Source organism: Copadichromis virginalis, linkage group LG5, assembly GCF_057382275.1.
Source record: "Copadichromis virginalis isolate Kocher_CV1m ecotype Utaka linkage group LG5, C_Virginalis_male_GT1.1, whole genome shotgun sequence".
Classification (NCBI taxonomy): Eukaryota; Metazoa; Chordata; class Actinopteri; order Cichliformes; family Cichlidae; genus Copadichromis; species Copadichromis virginalis.
The window spans coordinates 38,812,491-38,830,389 of record NC_140622.1 but is presented as its reverse complement, the minus strand read 5'-3'; the positions used below and the strand labels follow the sequence as shown (position 1 = coordinate 38,830,389).

Below are 17,899 nucleotides of genomic sequence, written 5' to 3'. Positions count from 1 at the left end.
CTACCCGGTTTAGTTCAACGTTCCAGCGGTGGTTGTGACTCAACCGCCCCGTTAAATAGGTCTGCGCTGGCAAGGTAATTCTGCACAGGTGCGATGATTCTAGCTCAGGACACTCCCCTCCGGTCAACTGCCGTTCCGTGCCACGGCTTCCGGAAGTACATGTTCCAGCAGAAAAACACATGCACAGGATGGAGAGGAGAGCACGACACAGTACACACAAACACCACAACAAATTGGCAAGACGATCAGTGAGGACCGTCTAGCCATGACAAAACCAATTCTTGCTGTTTTTAGTTTTTACAATAACCATGGGCAGGCTGGGGTACTCGAGAAAACAGATGTATGAGTGCCACTTATGACTAGTCCTTTATTTGTAAATCGACTGTACTTGAATAATTGAGTTTCTACTGAAGTTTAAGAATAGCCACATATTTTGTGAGGGATTATTCTGACGGGTCACCATAGCAGGTAGATCAGCATGTTTGATTTGGTTCTATTTTAGTGTTTGTTTTTTGTTTTTTAAATTTAAGCGTTAACTGTATTGACAGAAATACACTTCCGTATGATTATGTTTTGTGAAATTACAATACTCACACTACCTATCCATATCACAACATTTTATATGAGTACCACACATTGCTGTGGCCAAACAGAAGCCAGGAAGAAATCAAGTGTCATGAGTCACTTTGTTGCCATTGTTGCTGCACAGTCTTCCCTTGAAAATATGACAGGAAGGAAACAGTGTAACGTCACAGTGTTTGCCAAAATGATTCTTGAGGACGTTGTTGAGGAAGGTAGTGTGTGTGAAGCTTTGATTTTTATACATGAAAAAAATTTGGTCTCACACGCAAACATTGTTTTCCATCCTCTTTACTCTCTTTGTAGCTTAGTGTTTGTATGTTGGTTGTATTTTGTTTTCATGTCTCAAGGAACCTTTTAACTTAACGATCGTGGCTCAAGAGTTGGGAGTTCGCCTTGTAATCGGAAGGTTGCCGGTTCGAGCCCTGGCTTAGACAGTCTCGGTTGTTGTGTCCTTGGGCAAGACACTTCTCCCGTTGCCTACTGGTGGTGGTCAGAGGGCCCGGTGGCGCCAGTGTCCGGCAGCCTCACCTCTGTCAGTGCGCCCCAGGGTGGCTGTGGCTACAATGTAGCTGCCATCACCTGTGTGTGGATGGGTGGATGACTGGATGTGTAAAGCGCTTTGGGGTCCTTCGGGACTAGTAAAACGCTATACAAATACAGGCCATTTAACTTCTGATTTTGCATTTTAAGTCAGTAGTTTAATTTTATTAACTCTATTTTAATGATTTGGCTTGGTCTTCAATAAGAAAGCTTTATGCTTTTAATATTCACGGTTTGTTGAGTAGTATTACTTAGTTTCAGAACCTTTCTGGCCATTAGCTCAAGGTAATGTTTTTGGATATCATTCACTCACAGAAAATATGTTCAATAAAAAGAACCTAATTCACAAGTTGCTTCATGTTATGAGTAGCACTTGGCCAGGGTGGGACAAAAGAACTCACTTTTAACAGGAGTGTGCTGCACAATATGTACACCCTACTGAACATACTCACTTTAAATAAAACAGCAATGAAAATGCAACTTTCTTGTGTTCTTGTGTTTAAAGAGAATTATACCACAGAGTCATGTACTTCTGATTAGAGACCTTAGTTTTCACAGGAGCTACAGTATCCAGAGTCGTACGTAGTGAGGAGGTAAAATTATTAACAAGATAATCGACCTCTGTTGGAGTAGCGTTCAGATAGCTGCTCTGCTCTGTGTTGGTACAGGGCATTGAAGATGATAACAGTGGGTGGATTATATTCTTAAACTTACTTACAGCGCTTTCAGAAAGACATCTACTGTGATAAAGTCTACTCTCCACCGCTGTGTAATCAATTATTGTAAATGTTATCAGGAAATGATCAGACAGGAGAGGGTTTTCAGGAAACACTGTTAAATGTTCAATTTCTATGCCATATGTTAAAACAAGATCTAGAGTGTGATTAAAGTGGTGGGTGGGTTCTTTTACATTTTGAGAGAAGCCAGTTGAGTCTAATAACAGATTAAATGCCATGTTGAGGCTGTCATTTTTAGCATCTACATGGATGTTAAAATCACCCACAATAATTATTTTATCTGAGCTCAGAACTAAATTAGATATAAAGTCTGAGAAATCAGACAGAAACTCTGTGTAAGGCCCAGGTGGACGATAGATGATAACAAGTAAGACTGGTTTCTGAGGCTAAGCATCAGGCTTTCAAGTGAATTAAAAGTCTGTCTTGGTCTTTCATTAATTAATAGGCTGGTGTGAAAAATTGCTGCCACACCGCCCCCTCGGCCTGTGCTTCGAGGTTTCTGGTAGTTAGAATGACTCGGGGGTGTTGATTCATTTAAACTAACATAATCATCCTGCTGCAACCAGGTTTCTGTAAGGCAGAGTAAATCAATTTGTTGATCAATTATTAAGTCATGTACTAACAGAGACTTGGAGGAGAGAGACCTAATGTTTAATAATCCACATTTCACTGTTTTTTTATTCTTTGGTTCAGGTGTGGATACTGTATTGTTCTTTCTTTGTGATTTTTTATGTTTAAGTTGTTTGTTGCTGGTTTTTAGTTTGTTTTTTGTCTGTTTGGGAGCTGACACAGTCTGTGTGGAGATGGGTTTTTGGGGGGGTAGCAGGAGGAGAGAAGCTGCAGAGAGGCGTGTAAGACTGCAACTCTGCTTCCTGGTCCCAACTCTGGATAGTCAAATTTTGGGGGGTTTAATAAATTTGTCCATATTTCTAGAAATGAGAGCTTCTCCATCCAAAGTGGGATGGATGCCGTCTCTCCTAACAAGACCAGGTTTCCCCCAGAAGGTTTGCCAATTATCTATGAAGCCCACATCGTTTCTGGGACACCACTCAGACTTCACTTCTGTGAAGGCCTCTCCAGGGAGGTGGGTGTGGCGCCCAGCAAAGGTAAGCTGGTACTCCAGCCGAGAGTGGGGCTAAGAATTCAGGTCTGATTGCTACAGTGTTTGCTTAAAAAAAGTCTTGAGAGCATTGTTAAGGAAGCAAATGTTGTTTTAAAAATACTAAATAACAATAAAGAAACAGAAGCAAACAGAGGTGCAACCCAAAGCAGAGTAAAGAACAATAACACGTACAAGTCATCTGTCCGTGTTAGTAGTGTTGTACCGTCTGTGAACATAAAGAAAGGTCATAACATCACTACTTCCATACGGCTTAAAACCCTGCTCAACTTAAGGTACCACATCTTGTTAACTTACCTTATATATTTCATTTTTAACTATAACTGAAACTGCAAACACATATTTAAAGTTTGGAACATAAGTTTTTGTACGTCTAATGATGCAAAGCTAATAATGTTAATGATGCTGATACCCTAAATATTAATGATCCAGTTATTTCTTGGTCTTTCATTCAACCAACCACTTTGATCAAGTTGCATCACTGGTGGGATTCTTTAAGTTTCTGTCAAAGATTTATGCAGTTGACAAAAACATTCATCAAAAACATTTAACATCTGATTAATAATTCTTATTATTTTGACATGATTTGAATGATTTGCAAGCTTTTTCAAAATCCCTTTACCCTTATAGTGTACTTCTTCATATTACATACAAATATGTAATTGTCATGGTGCTGGGTCGTTGACCCAGCGTTTTGTGTTTGGCATTATGTTTATTATTATTACTGATTTGATGTTTAATTTCTTCATGGTTATCTTATTAGTATGTAGGTTTCATTCTCAGGGTTTCCAGTTCGTGGTTTATTTCCTGTGTCATTCTCCTGGTGCTTCGTTCATGTCCCTGAGTTTGTGTTTGTGAATTTCCTGTTTTACTCCACTGTGTTAGCTTGTCTCTTCCTGTCATCTTGTGAATTGGGATCAGCTGTGCTCCCCTCCTGTGTGTCATTACCTGATTTTCTTGTGTGTGTGTATATAGTGGGTGCGTTCTGCTCGTCTGCGTTTCATTGGGGTGTTTGTTCCTTAGGCTGCATCTCTCTGCCCTTCACGCCGTCATGTTATTATTTCAGGTTTGCTCTTTAGTTTTCTTCACTAACTTCTCATGCCTCATTGCCTGTTTTTGTTATTCTGCCACTTTGTAAATAAACGTTCATTCATATCATCAGTCTTTTGCCTGCATTTTAGGTAGTGATGGGCAGATGAAGCTTCATAAAGCACTTCATCCAATTGGTTCATCCCCGCGCAAAGCTTCTGGAAGCTTCATTTGCTCTAGTAGGACATCTACTGGACGTAAAAATATTAGTTGGCATGAATTTGAAGAGTGTGGCACACAGCCTGTAAATGTCAACAACAAAAGGAGTGTGTAAAACATGTATATTGTAGTGATGGCAGTATACTGTGTATATTTATACTGGCATTTATCTTACTATTAAATTAGAAAAGTAGTGTTACTGTAGTTAGAGCCGTTTCTAGTATTAAATTGTCATGGCTTCAGTTTTTTTGACTTATTAGAGATTTAACTGAAAACCACATCAGGTAATTCTCTGTGGTAAATGAAACACCCTCTGTTAGTCTTTAGTATTTATAGTACTCAAAAAATCAGGATGAATGTACTGTAGAAATTAAAAATTAGTTTACAGATATTAGTATTGCATGGAATTAATTTTCCATGGTAAACCTGAATTTCAATATATAGATGGACAGATGGATAGATAGGTTTTAAAGTCATAATAAATATTATTCGTGCACAGAAACAATATTTGAAACATTTTCTTTATTCTGCATTGAGAGCAAACATTGACAGAGGCATAGCTTACACACTTACAGTGTGCTGACGCAAAACTTTGTGTAAGATTTAACTTTTTCCCCCCTGGAGAATCCTCCTGAACCAGTTAACGTATTTTGAGATATCTGTATAGACATTGGGGACATCCGGATAGTCACACTGTCCCAAGTTTTCACCAATCTTCCTGTTGAAAGAAACAATACCGACAGCCATTCCCTTGCAGACCAGAGGGCCACCAGAATCACCCTGTAAGGAGGAAGTATTTACTTTTTTCATGTGATACTTAATGCAGAGTGCTCATATATTTCTCAACCACAGAGCAGTTAGCAAGAATTTTCAAGGAAAGGACAGAAAACATACCTGACAGAATCCTTTATTTGTGTTGTATCCACCTGCACAGATAATATTGGGAGGACTTTTGGATCCAGGAAACTTTTGAGCCCAAGCATTCTGGCAGACTTGTGGGCTGATGACAGACACATCCACCACTCTCAGGTCGTCAACAACATTACCACGAGTGTTTATCTTACCCCATCCAGCCACTTGGCACTTCTCATTTTCATTTAATGTCATTTCACGGAGGGGAAGTCGAATGAATTGAATTGTTTTGTTTGGTTGGACAGGTGTAGACAGCTAGAGGCACAAATTTAAAGAGTAAAGATTAAAAATAAGTGAAAACATGTAACAGCAACACCTATCATTTATCTTTTTTTTTTAAGTAAGCACTTTTTCCCTCAATTAGAAATTTGTTTTTCAATAAGTGCATTGTAAATCCAGACACTCAAAAATAAAACTTCCAGTGTGGTGTGAGAAAACAAAAAGATAAAAACCTTACTTTTAAAAGCATAATGTCGTATCCAGAGTCAACATCCTGAAAATATGGGTGTTTGTATTTGTCAGCAATCTGTATCACAAGCTTATCAGCACTCCTCAGATGGTGGTTACCAAGGACTACGTACCTAGGATTCCTGAATAAAATATAATAATGAGATCATCAGTAGATTTTCTGCAGTTACATAAACAACATGATGAAAATATTAATACATTTTTATAGTTAAATTCAATTTTATGTATTTACTGAATTTATTCAAAATTTTTTATGGTTTTAGTTTGTAAGGGAAGAACTTAAATAATTATTATTACATTATACAGTACTAAATATACATGTCATGTGTATGTATATATATATATGTATATATATATATATATATGTATATGTATATATATGTATATGTATATATATGTATATGTATATATATGTATATATATGTGTATATGTATATATATGTATATGTATATATATGTATATATATATATGTGTATATATATATATATATATATATATATGTATATATATATATGTGTATATATGTATATATATATATGTATATATATATATATGTATATATATATGTGTATATATATGTATATATATATGTGTATATGTATATGTGTATATATATATATGTGTATATATGTATATATATATGTGTGTATATATATATGTATATATATATGTATATGTATATATATGTCATATATCTATATGTAGAGAGAGAATTTATATATATAAGAAATAAATAAGAAATTTCCTTGGAGGAAAGATTACTTACACATCGCAGTGTGCAGCAGTCATTACAAAGTTCTCAGACACAAGAAATCCTCCACAAATATGGTAGCCTCTGGAATCCAGCACTGATGCCATATACAGCATTTCGTTGTCTGGGGCTATTTGCCCATTTATAATTTCACTTCCGAGGACTAGTAGCATTAGGAGGAAACAAAGTTAATAAAAATTATTTAAAAAATATTAATATTCCACACAAGTATTCATGGTGCAACTTACCATTTTGCCCGAGGAATGTCAGCGCATAAATGACCACAAATGACTGCAGAGCAAACATCTTGGTGGTGAAATGCTCGATCTGTTATGTTGAGGCCGACGGGTCAGTCCTTTTAAGCAGTTTGTACCAACCAACATCTGACTTTTAACCACTTCCTGTGAGTAACATGTTTTTGAAATTTTCCACAGCAAATACTTCACTATCACTATCACCATATGTTATATGTGCACCCATTTCTCATTAACAGTATTGAATTTCAAACAAACTACAGCTAAATCTTCTGCTTACTGAGAAATGCTCCCTTTGTTTTTCTTTGGGTGGACAAGATGCTTTAGCTTGGAACTAGAAAAATTAAAATCAAAGTGAAGGGCTCAAATAGATACTTGAGGATTTTCACTTTTGTTTTATTTTATTTTGCAGTTATTCGCACTAAACCCAAACAACCACCATCTTCACTCATGGCACTCCCACTGGCATCAGCTGGAGACCTGCCAAGGTAGAAGCTGACTGGAACAACAAAAATTGTTCTCTGATAACAAGACTGTTGTTGGAGCTCTTTGTCCCTCCTTCACGACCAACTGGGCTCACTGGAGACTTGTTGACCTCTTCTTTCAGCTGAACATGGGACACACACACATATGCATGTAATTGACACAAATCCCCCCCCCCCCCCTCCAAGAAAAAAGCTTCTCCCAGCTGACGTATGTGACAGGTCCAGACCAGCGCTGTAGGATGGCAGCAGGACGGGATGGCTGTTTGTCTACACTGGCTCACTCCATACTCCCACCCTGTTGCTTGTCATGTCTTTTGATGGTGTAAGATGTTTAGATTAATGTGCTTTATGTGCTGAGGTGTTTTTTTTACTGACCTCAAGCTGCTCTCCTAGTGGAGCCCAGTCTGAGTAGAGTCCTTTTTTTTCCTCCTCCTGTCCCAGATGTTGTGTATGTTCATTGTTTTGCTACCTATTCTGACCTGTCTTACCAATGTGATGTTTGTGTAATACAGCGGCTTGCAAAAGTATTCGGCCCCCTTGAACTTTTCCACATTTTGTCACATTACAGCCACAAACATGAATCAATTTTATTGGAATTCCACGTGAAAGACCAACACAAAGTGGTGTACACGTGAGAAGTGGAACGAAAATCATACATGATTCCAAACATTTTTTACAAATAAATAACTGCAAAGTGGGGTGTGCGTAATTATTCAGCCCCCTGAGTCAGCACTTTGTAGAACCACCTTTTGCTGCAATTACAGCTGCCAGTCTTTTAGGGTCTGTCTCTACCAGCTTTGCACATCTAGAGACTGAAATCCTTGCCCATTCTTCTTTGCAAAACAGCACCACAACTGCTCTGTGACGCCTCAGAGGTTGTCTAAGAGAATACTGGGAGCAACAAATTGATTTACTCTGCCTTACAGAAACCTGGTTGCAGCAGGATTATTATGCTGTACAGTGCAGCGAGGAATGCCCAGACCTCTACATTGGAGAGACCAAACAGCCACTTCACAAGCGCATGGCACAACACAGAAGAGCCACCTCCACAGGACAAGACTCAGCAGTCCATCTGCATCTTAAGGACAAAGGTCACTCTTTCGAGGATGCCAATGTTCACATTTTGGACAGAGAGGACAGATGGTTTGAAAGAGGAGTGAAAGAAGCCATCTATGTCCACTGTGAGCGACCATCTTTGAACAGAGGCGGGGGTTTACGACACCAACTCTCTGCCATCTATAATCCAGTTTTGAGATCCCTTCCCAGACGCCTTAACGCCCACTCGCATCCTGGGCCATCTGACCTCAGGAATTCGCATGATAAGGTGGGGCCAGGTTTCACAATGAACACACCCGAAACTCTGGCTGATTGGGACCCACACCCAGTTTCACACCTTGGCTCAGGCGATTAGAGGATCATCAGGGGGTCCTTTTGTCCCTCTGTGGGGGGTCACTCCCACTAGGTTTATATCTGGGACTCTCCACCATTTGACCTTAGAACTGAAGAAGCTTCTCGGATGAGAGGTGAAACGTCTTCAAGCAACTTAAACAAGTCCAGACGCTTTTCTTTGCAAGCTCCTTTGACTACGATGACCTGGATGACTGAGAACCTTCACAGACATTATTATGTTAGTTTAAATGAATCAACACCCCCGAGTCATTCTAACTACCAGAAATCTCGAAGCACAGGCCGAGGGGGAGGTGTGGCAGCAATTTTTCACACCAGCCTATTAATTAATGAAAGACCAAGACAGACTTTTAATTCATTTGAAAGCCTGATGCTTAGCCTCGTCCACCCCAGCTGTGAAACTCAGAAACCAGTCTTACTTGTTATCATCTATCGTCCACCTGGGCCTTACACAGAGTTTCTGTCTGATTTCTCAGACTTTATATCTAATTTAGTCCTGAGCTCAGATAAAATAATTATTGTGGGTGATTTTAACATCCATGTAGATGCTAAAAATGACAGCCTCAACATGGCATTTAATCTTTTATTAGACTCAATTGGTTTCTCTCAAAATGTAAAAGAACCCACCCAACTCTTTAATCACACTCTAGATCTTGTTTTAACATATGGCATAGAAACTGAACATTTAACAGTGTTTCCTGAAAACCCTCTCCTGTCTGATCATTTCCTGATAACATTTACATTTACAATATTTGATTACACAGCAGTGGAGAGTAGACTTTATCACAGTAGATGTCTTTCTGAAAGCGCTGTAACTAAGTTTAAGAATATAATCCACCCACTGATATCATCTTCAATGCCCTGTACCAACACAGAGCAGAGCAGCTATCTGAACGCTACTCCAACAGAGGTCAATCATCTTGTTAATAATTTTACCTCCTCACTACGTACGACTCTGGATACTGTAGCTCCTGTGAAAACTAAGGTCTCTAATCAGAAGTACCTGACTCCGTGGTATAATTCTCAAACACGTAGCCTAAAGCAAATGACTCGTAATCTGGAGAGGAAATGGCGTGTCACAAATTTAGAGGATCATCGTTTTGCCTGGAGAAATAGCTTGCTGCTTTATAAGAAAGCCCTCCGCAAAGCCAGAACATCTTACTATTCATCACTGATTGAAGAAAATAAGAACAACCCCAGGTTTCTCTTCAGCACTGTAGCCAGGCTGACAAAAAGTCAGAGCTCTTGTGAGCCAACAATCCCTTTAACGTTAACTAGTAATGACTTCATGAACTTCTTCACAAATAAAATTTTTATCATTAGAGAAAAAATTACCAGTAATCATCCCACAGATGTAATATTATCTACAGCTACTCTTAGTACCATTGATGTTAAGTTAGACTCTTTTTCTCCAATTGATCTTTCTGAGTTAACTTCAATAATTACTTCCTCCAAACCATCAACGTGTCTTTTAGACCCCATTCCTACAAAACTGCTCAAAGAAGTCCTGCCATTAATTAATTCATCGATCTTAAATATGATCAACCAGGTCGCTGGTTCGATCCCCGGGCTCTCTGTCCTGGTCGTTGTGTCCTTGGGCAAGACACTTTACCCTACTGCCTACTGGTGTTGGCCAGAGGGGCCGATGGCGCGATATGGCAGCCTCGCTTCTGTCAGTCTGCCCCAGGGAAGCTGTGGCTACAACCGTAGCTTGCCTCCACCAGTGTTTGAATGTGAGAGTGAATAAATAGTGGCATTGTAAAGCGCTTTGGGTGCCTTGAAAAGCGCTATATAAATCCAATCCATTATTATTATTATTATCTCTAATGATCGGCTATGTACCACAGGCCTTCAAGCTAGCTGTAGTTAAACCTTTACTCAAAAAGCCATCTCTAGACCCAGCAGTCTTAGCTAATTATAGGCCAATCTCCAACCTTCCTTTCATATCAAAAATCCTTGAAAGAGTAGTTGTCAAACAGCTAACAGATCACCTGCAGAGGAATGGTTTATTTGAAGAGTTTCAGTCAGGTTTCAGAGCTCATCACAGCACAGAAACAGCTTTAGTGAAGGTTACAAATGATCTTCTTATGGCCTCTGACAGTGGACTCATCTCTGTGCTTGTCCTGCTAGACCTTAGTGCAGCATTCGATACTGTCGACCATAATATCCTATTAGAGCGATTAGAACATGCTGTAGGTATTACAGGTACAGCGCTGCAGTGGTTTGTATCATATCTATCTAATAGACTCCAGTTTGTGCATGTAAATGGAGAGTCCTCTTCACACACTGAGGTTAATTATGGAGTTCCACAGGGTTCAGTGCTAGGACCAATTCTGTTTACATTATACATGCTTCCCTTAGGCAGCATCATTAGAAGACATAGCATACATTTTCACTGCTATGCAGATGACACCCAGCTCTATCTGTCCATGAAGCCAGATAACACACACCAATTAGTTAAACTGCAGGAATGTCTTAAAGACATAAAGACCTGGATGGCCGCTAACTTTCTGCTTCTTAATTCAGATAAAACTGAGGTTATTGTACTCGGCCCTGAAAAGCTTAGAAATATGGTATCTAACCAGATTCTTACTCTGGATGGCATTACCTTGGCCTCCAGTAACGCTGTGAGGAACCTTGGAGTCATTTTTGACCAGGACATGTCCTTCAATGCACATATTAAACAAATATGTAAGATTGCTTTCTTCCATTTGTGCAACATCTCTAAAGTTAGAAAAATCCTGTCTCAGAGTGACGCTGAAAAACTAGTTCATGCATTTATTACTTCCAGGCTGGACGACTGTAATTCATTATTATCAGGATGTCCAAAAAACTCTCTGAAAAGCCTTCAGCTGATCCAAAATGCTGCAGCAAGAGTACTGACAGGGACTAGAAAGAGAGAGCAGATTTCTCCTGTTTTGGCTTCCCTTCATTGGCTTCCTGTTAAATCCAGAATTGAATTCAAAATCCTGCTCCTCACATACAAGGTCTTAAATAATCAGGCCCCATCTTATCTTAATGACCTTGTAGTACCATATCACCCTATTAGAGCACTTCGCTCTCGCTCTGCAGGCCTACTTGTTGTTCCTAGAGTATTTAAAAGTAGAATGGGAGGGAGAGCCTTCAGTTTTCAGGCCCCTCTTCTGTGGAACCAGCTTCCAGTTTGGATTCAGGAGACAGACACTATCTCTACTTTTAAGATTAGGCTTAAAACTTTCCTTTTTGCTAAAGCATATAGTTAGGGCTGGATCAGGTGACCCTGAATCCTCCCTTAGTTATGCTGCAATAGACGTAGGCTGCCGGGGGATTCCCATGATGCATTGAGTTTTTCCTTTCCAGTCACCTTTCTCACTCACTATGTATTAACAGACCTCTCTGCATTGAATCATATCTGTTATTAACCTCTGTCTCTCTTCCACAGCATGTCTTTATCCTGTCTTCCTTCTCTCACCCCAACCGGTCGCAGCAGATGGCCGCCCCTCCCTGAGCCTGGTTCTGCCGGAGGTTTCTTCCTGTTAAAAGGGAGTTTTTCCTTCCCACTGTTGTCAAAGTGCTGCTCATAGGGGGTCATATGATTGATGGGGTTTTCTCTGTACCTATGAAGCGCCTTGAGGCAACTTATGTTGTGATTTGGCGCTATATAAATAAAATTGAATTGAATTGAATTGAACAACACCATGAAGTCCAAAGAACACACCAGACAGGTCAGGGATAACGTTATTGAGAAATTTAAAGCAGGCTTAGGCTACAAAAAGATTTCCCAAGCGTTGAACATCCCACGGAGCACTGTTCAAGCCATCATTCAGAAATGGAAGGAGTATGGCACAACTGTAAACCTACCAAGACAAGGCCGTCCACCTAAACTCACAGGCCGAACAAGCAGAGCGCTGATCAGAAATGCAGCCAAGAGGCCCATGGTGACTCTGGACGAGCTGCAGAGATCTACAGCTCAGGTGGGGGAATCTGTCCATAGGACAACTATTAGTCGTGCACTGCACAAAGTTGGCCTTTATGGAAGAGTGGCAAGAAGAAAGCCATTGTTAACAGAAAACCATAAGAAGTCCCGTTTGCAGTTTGCCACAAGCCATGTGGGGGACACAGCAAACATGTGGAAGAAGGTGCTCTGGTCAGATGAGACCAAAACGGAACTTTTTGGCCAAAATGCAAAACGCTATGTGTGGTGGAAAACTAACACTGCACATCACTGTGAACACACCATCCCCACTGTCAGATATGGTGGTGGCAGCATCATGCTCTGGGGGTGCTTCTCTTCAGCAGGGACAGGGAACCTGGTCAGAGTTGATGGGAAGATGGATGGAGCCAAATACAGGGCAGTCTTGGAAGAAAACCTCTTGGAGTCTGCAAAAGACTTGAGACTGGGGCGGAGGTTCACCTTCCAGCAGGACAACAACCCTAAACATAAAGCCAGGGCAACAATGGGATGGTTTCACACAAAACATATCCATGTGTTAGAATGGCCCAGTCAAACTCCAGATCTAAATCCAATCCAGAATCTGTGGCAAGATCTGAAACTGCTGTTCACAAACGCTGTCCATCTAATCTGACTGGAAAAGTTCAAGGTTCTTGGTCTGGCAGCAGCAAAACAGTTCAGAAGGCCAACCATGACGGCGAAGAAGCCCAGCTAATGGTCTGGAAAGTGGCCAGTGCCGGCGAGGTGCTGGCACAGGATGTGGACGTGCAAACCGAGCAGGACCCGATGGCGGCGTGGCAGACGCAGGAGACGAGGTAGGACCAGCTGCTTTTCAGCTGCTTCTCCACTCCACACTCAACTCCTCTCTTAAGCCAGAATCACAATGTCTACTAAAATAAATGTATCACATAACCTTGTGGCCATAAAATATAGAAACTGCAATTAACCCAGCCCTCATAAATGTGGCATCAATAGAAAGCCCAGGATGTCCCTTGACAGTACAGCAGGAGTCATAGAAATTGCATATATAGTGCTTGACATAGAGGGCTCAGACTCATGTCCTTAACAGAGGACAGATGATTTGCTGGGTATTAGGAGGTTATCATCCGTCTGGGTTCTTGGCTAGCCTTGCATTAGCATGTTGTTTGTGCAGATGCTTGTTGTTTTAGCATCGTAATGCAGTTGTTTCTATCCTGGATGCAGGTTCCACTTTACCATCCCACTGTTGTCCTTTTGTGCAATAAAATAAAAGGAATGTCCATATCTCCTCCGTCTTCTCCTGAAACCTATCCACCACCCATCTCCAGTATGTAAACTGAAATTAGCTGATTGTAGCACAGGAAGAAAAAAGGGTTTCCCCGTGATAATTTTTCTTTTGGTTTTTTTTTCCTGCCATGTCAATAACTGAAGAACCTTTGTAAAGTAAATTATGGTATAATTATAGCTGTAATGTACTTACTGAAATTAGTACAGCCGCACATTAAATTACTGAAAAATGAAATGTGATTACAGTAGTCTGTCACTCTAACATACCACACCCAACACTGTCACCTAACACTTTTTGAACACTGTCACATCAATATTATTTGAATCCTAATAGTTTTATTCTTACATTTAAAAAACTTAATTTTCATCCACAGCTGTGAGGACTATAGCACGTTACTTAGTCCCTATGGACCCCAAAGCACTTTACACTACATTCAGTCATCCTCACACACATTCATACACCGGTGATGGCAGCTACAGCTGCCCTGGGCCGGACACTGGCGCCACTGGGCCCTCTGACCAACATCAGTAGGGAATGGGTGAAGTGAAGTGTCTTGCCCAACGACAAACGACCGAGACTGTCGGAGCCAGGGCTCGAACCGGCAACCTTCCGATTACAAGACGAATTGCCAATTCTTGAGCCACGATCGCCCCACCTGTGCCAGGTTTAAGTCCAGCATGGCCCAGGGGCTCCAGCAGTGCGGCTACTCGCTGTACATGCTGCACCCAGGTGTCGCTGTGGATGATAACGTCATCCTAATAAAGCAGCAAAAGCCACGTGTACAAGCAGCACCCATTCCATGTGTCGTTGGAAGGTGGCTGGTGCTCTGAGCAAGCTGAACAGAAGTGTGATAATTTCGTAAACACCGTACATTGTGAAGAAGGCAGTGGAGAGTCTGCCAGTAGCCCTTGGTTAAATAAAGTGTAGAGACAAAATGTCGGTCCAAGCGCTCATCGACACGGGCATCAGATCGGCATCAAACTGTAACACTTAATAAACATACACAGATACAGAGTGGTGCAGGAAACATTATGATAACAGTGAACAAACTGATCAATGTGAGCTGAATGCCACATGATCTCACTGGTATCTTCTGATAAGTGGGGTGTGGAAATACTAGTGACTTTGCTGGAAAAGGGAATGGGCATTTAGAGTTTTTGCTAGTGAATTTTCTCTGTGTTCAAATGTTTTCATGCATACTGCTATACATGGAGCACATCAAACTGATTTAAGGTGGATGTGAAGGACGTTAAGAATGGATGTTTTTTAGGGTTTTTGCACAGATGCATTGTGGATACATCTCTGGCCTGATGAAAAACTGACATGGAACCATTGTGGTAAAACAGATGGCATAAAAAGTGAATGTAACTACCACAGTTTTCTGAAATCTTCTTTTGAAATTTCAACATGATCACTGTCACCATACTGGTTGCAACAAAGAAAAAAGAAGAAATAAAGAAAAAAAGGAAACAACAGTTTGCTCAACTTGTCAATTACAAGGCATGCCAATGAGCTCAACACTGATAATCCTCCTTTCTTATATGTAACGGAGGGAAGGTGATCTTATTTCCACTGTGTTTTCTAAAGGAAGGAAACCTTCCTCCAAACGGACAGAGCAGTGGAGCCGCCAAGGGAAAGCACACGATTAAAATATAATTTATTATATTTAAATAGTTAAAAATGTAAAATGAATTAAAACAACCCTGGCCAAGGGGTAACACAATAAAAATCAATAAAACACAACATTAAAAGTCCAGTGGCATCCGCCACGGTATAAAAGTCACAAAGAACTAAGAAATCCAGCGAAGTCCTCGCCTTCCTCCCCGCATTCCGCATCACGGTACGCTGAAGAAAGGGAGGGAGCGGCAGTCACTATTCTTTTCAGGCAGTTTTCATTCGTAAAAATGGGATAAGTCAAAAGACTTACCCCGGGTGGGCAGAGCTCTCAACTCCGCCCGCCGCTTCTTTAAAACTGCAAATCGGCACCAGCTTTCTCGCCGCCTCTGCTCTCCCGCAGTGCACAAGCTGGGCTCTTGTTGCTACTGCCGTCCGACTGTTCGCTCCGCGTCGCTGGTGCTGTATCATCCTCCCCTCCAACGCCAAGCTCCAACCGTCTTATGTGTCACTGAGCACTCTGTAAATTACCCTCCCTTTCCTCTCAGGTGTGTCCAATTAGTAAAAACGGGGGAAAGGGCGGAGTCTCTCCACACTGTAAACCCCAACAGTCTACCTGACTTATAAAGTTTGTGGATATAACAATTAAAATTCCTCACAAAGTTGAAACAACTTAAAACTTTTCTGTTCGGTTAACGATTCAAACAGTTATAATTGTACATGGCTTAGAAGTTAAGAGTAAATACTGCTTTCTTAATTATGATTTTTGAGTAAGTGTTTTTTCCGAGCTCCGCATGTGGACGTCATGACGTTCTCTATCTAAAACAATTGGAATATAGCAAGGTGTTGTATATTTAGTGCGCTGATAAGGTTTTCAATATTTTTTTTTCTTCCAAGACTGAAGACCGAAGACAAAAAGACAGAAGAAAAAAAAATTGAGACTGCAATTAATTTCAGGTGGAGACAGTAAACACAGGTGAGTTGAAAGATCTATTGAAGAGTCCTTTCTTCATGGCCATTAAAACATTTTTAGGTTAAAAGACCTGTGTCATGAATCGCTGTGCGGCAGGCAGGGGTTGGACCCAAAATGCAGGACTCAGACTCAGGGGATGAACTCAAAATCACAGCTTTAATTGCTGCTCACAGAAAACGAGCATACAAAACTAAACTGGGAAAATATAAACTCACAGCTTGCAGAGAGGCACACGAGGAAACACACAGCTTGAGGGACGACGCAGCACTGACTCAGAGAAACACAGGGTTTAAATACAATGGGAAGTAACGAGGGGAATGAGACACAGAAGGAGAGCACAGCTGGGAGAAATCAGAACTGACGAGACAAGGGAGCAAAGTAGGATACACTCACATGAGACACAGACCTTCAAAGTAAAACAGGAATTAGCACAGATGCAAACTAGACTAGGGGAGACAGAGCAACTAAGAAACACAGAGGGCAGCTACCAAATACTCAGAACTAAACAGAATACAAGAACACCAAACTAAGACACTACACTAAAGAATAAGCTGGGACAACAAAGAGAACTAAGAACATAATACAAAAAACTCAGAGGCACAAGAAACTCAAAACACTGGGTCACTGACCCAGGACCATGACAACCTGTTTTTTTTTTTAAAATCACGCCCTGGCTTTGTCACACTGAATCATGTTGAAAAGATCTATTTTCATGGCTCCCCCCATTACCATTTCCTTGTACTTCTTTCTACCAGTCTATTTTATTTTGTGACATTAACATCTTAAATGTACCCCTAATTATTAATAGCTGTGTTAGTATTTATAATGCATTTTTTTTTTTATCATGTGCAGATCTACCAAGGGTCAGTGGCACAGTTCACCTTTTGTGGTAAGTTATAACACTTCATATGTGGTCACATAAGTAAGTTGTTTCATCAGTTGTTCAGTTCTTATAAAATGTTGTATAATTGTACCAAATCACTGAGGATACATCCAATGTGTAAATCACAATCAACAATTTTACTGTGATATTCGCTCATGTTTAGAGAATCTCCATTATCTTTGTTACTGAGTTTCCATTTTTGTAGGGCCAAATTTGTATTAAAAATTAATATTTTCATATGATGTGAAATGACTCAATCATTTCTAATTTTTAGAAGAAACCATTCATTAAGTCCCTTAAGGTGAAGATTTCATATATTGATAATGATAAAATTAACACAAATTAAAAGTTTCACTGATAAACACACAATTTTTCCTTGCTTTGAACCCCATGTTCTATATAGATTACAGCTCTGATCTGGAGAACACTATTTTAAAATACTGTGTAGGGTTTTTGTCAAATGATTAAGAAACAGACTCTCTGTCACAATAGACAGAAAGGTTGTATCTTAAAAGAAAAGTCTCCAAAATTTAGTAGAGTCTGATGTCATGCAGTTTCATAAACATGTATTCTCCCCAAAGAATGACACCTGAAAACTTTGCGTTAAATGAACTTTTCTTTTCCCTTTTTAGGAGGCGCCTGATATCAACGTGAAACGCACTGCAGTACTTCGTGCCCTTCCTGTATACCTGTGGGAGGAGGACCCAGAATTCTTTTAGACATGTA

General features: G+C 40.3%; 1 protein-coding gene across 1 annotated transcript; it reads right to left on the bottom strand.

Annotated features, from left to right (window-relative positions):
• Window positions 1-4,744: 4,744 nt before the first annotated feature.
• Window positions 4,745-6,711, bottom strand: LOC146710336 (granzyme B(G,H)-like). Its single transcript, XM_085457745.1, has 5 exons — window positions 6,608-6,711; window positions 6,375-6,522; window positions 5,597-5,729; window positions 5,122-5,394; window positions 4,745-5,007 (listed from the first exon to the last, which is right to left on the bottom strand). Exons 1-5 carry the CDS (start codon window positions 6,663-6,665, stop codon window positions 4,831-4,833), a joined length of 789 nt encoding a protein of 262 aa, XP_085313871.1. The 5' UTR covers window positions 6,666-6,711; the 3' UTR covers window positions 4,745-4,830.
• Between the last annotated feature and the right edge of the window lie 11,188 nt (window positions 6,712-17,899).

What these genes read in the sequence shown, in the direction of transcription:
- LOC146710336 (XM_085457745.1), bottom strand. Translation starts at nt 6,665, where the DNA reads ATGTTTGCTCTGCAGTCATTTGTGGTCATTTATGCGCTGACATTCCTC. An exon ending in GACATTCCTCGGGCAAAATG is followed by an intron (nt 6,523 to 6,607) that starts GTAAGTTGCACC and finishes TAATGCTACTAG; the next exon opens with TCCTCGGAAGTGAAATTATA. An exon ending in ACTGCTGCACACTGCGATGT is followed by an intron (nt 5,730 to 6,374) that starts GTAAGTAATCTT and finishes TATTTTATTCAG; the next exon opens with GAATCCTAGGTACGTAGTCC.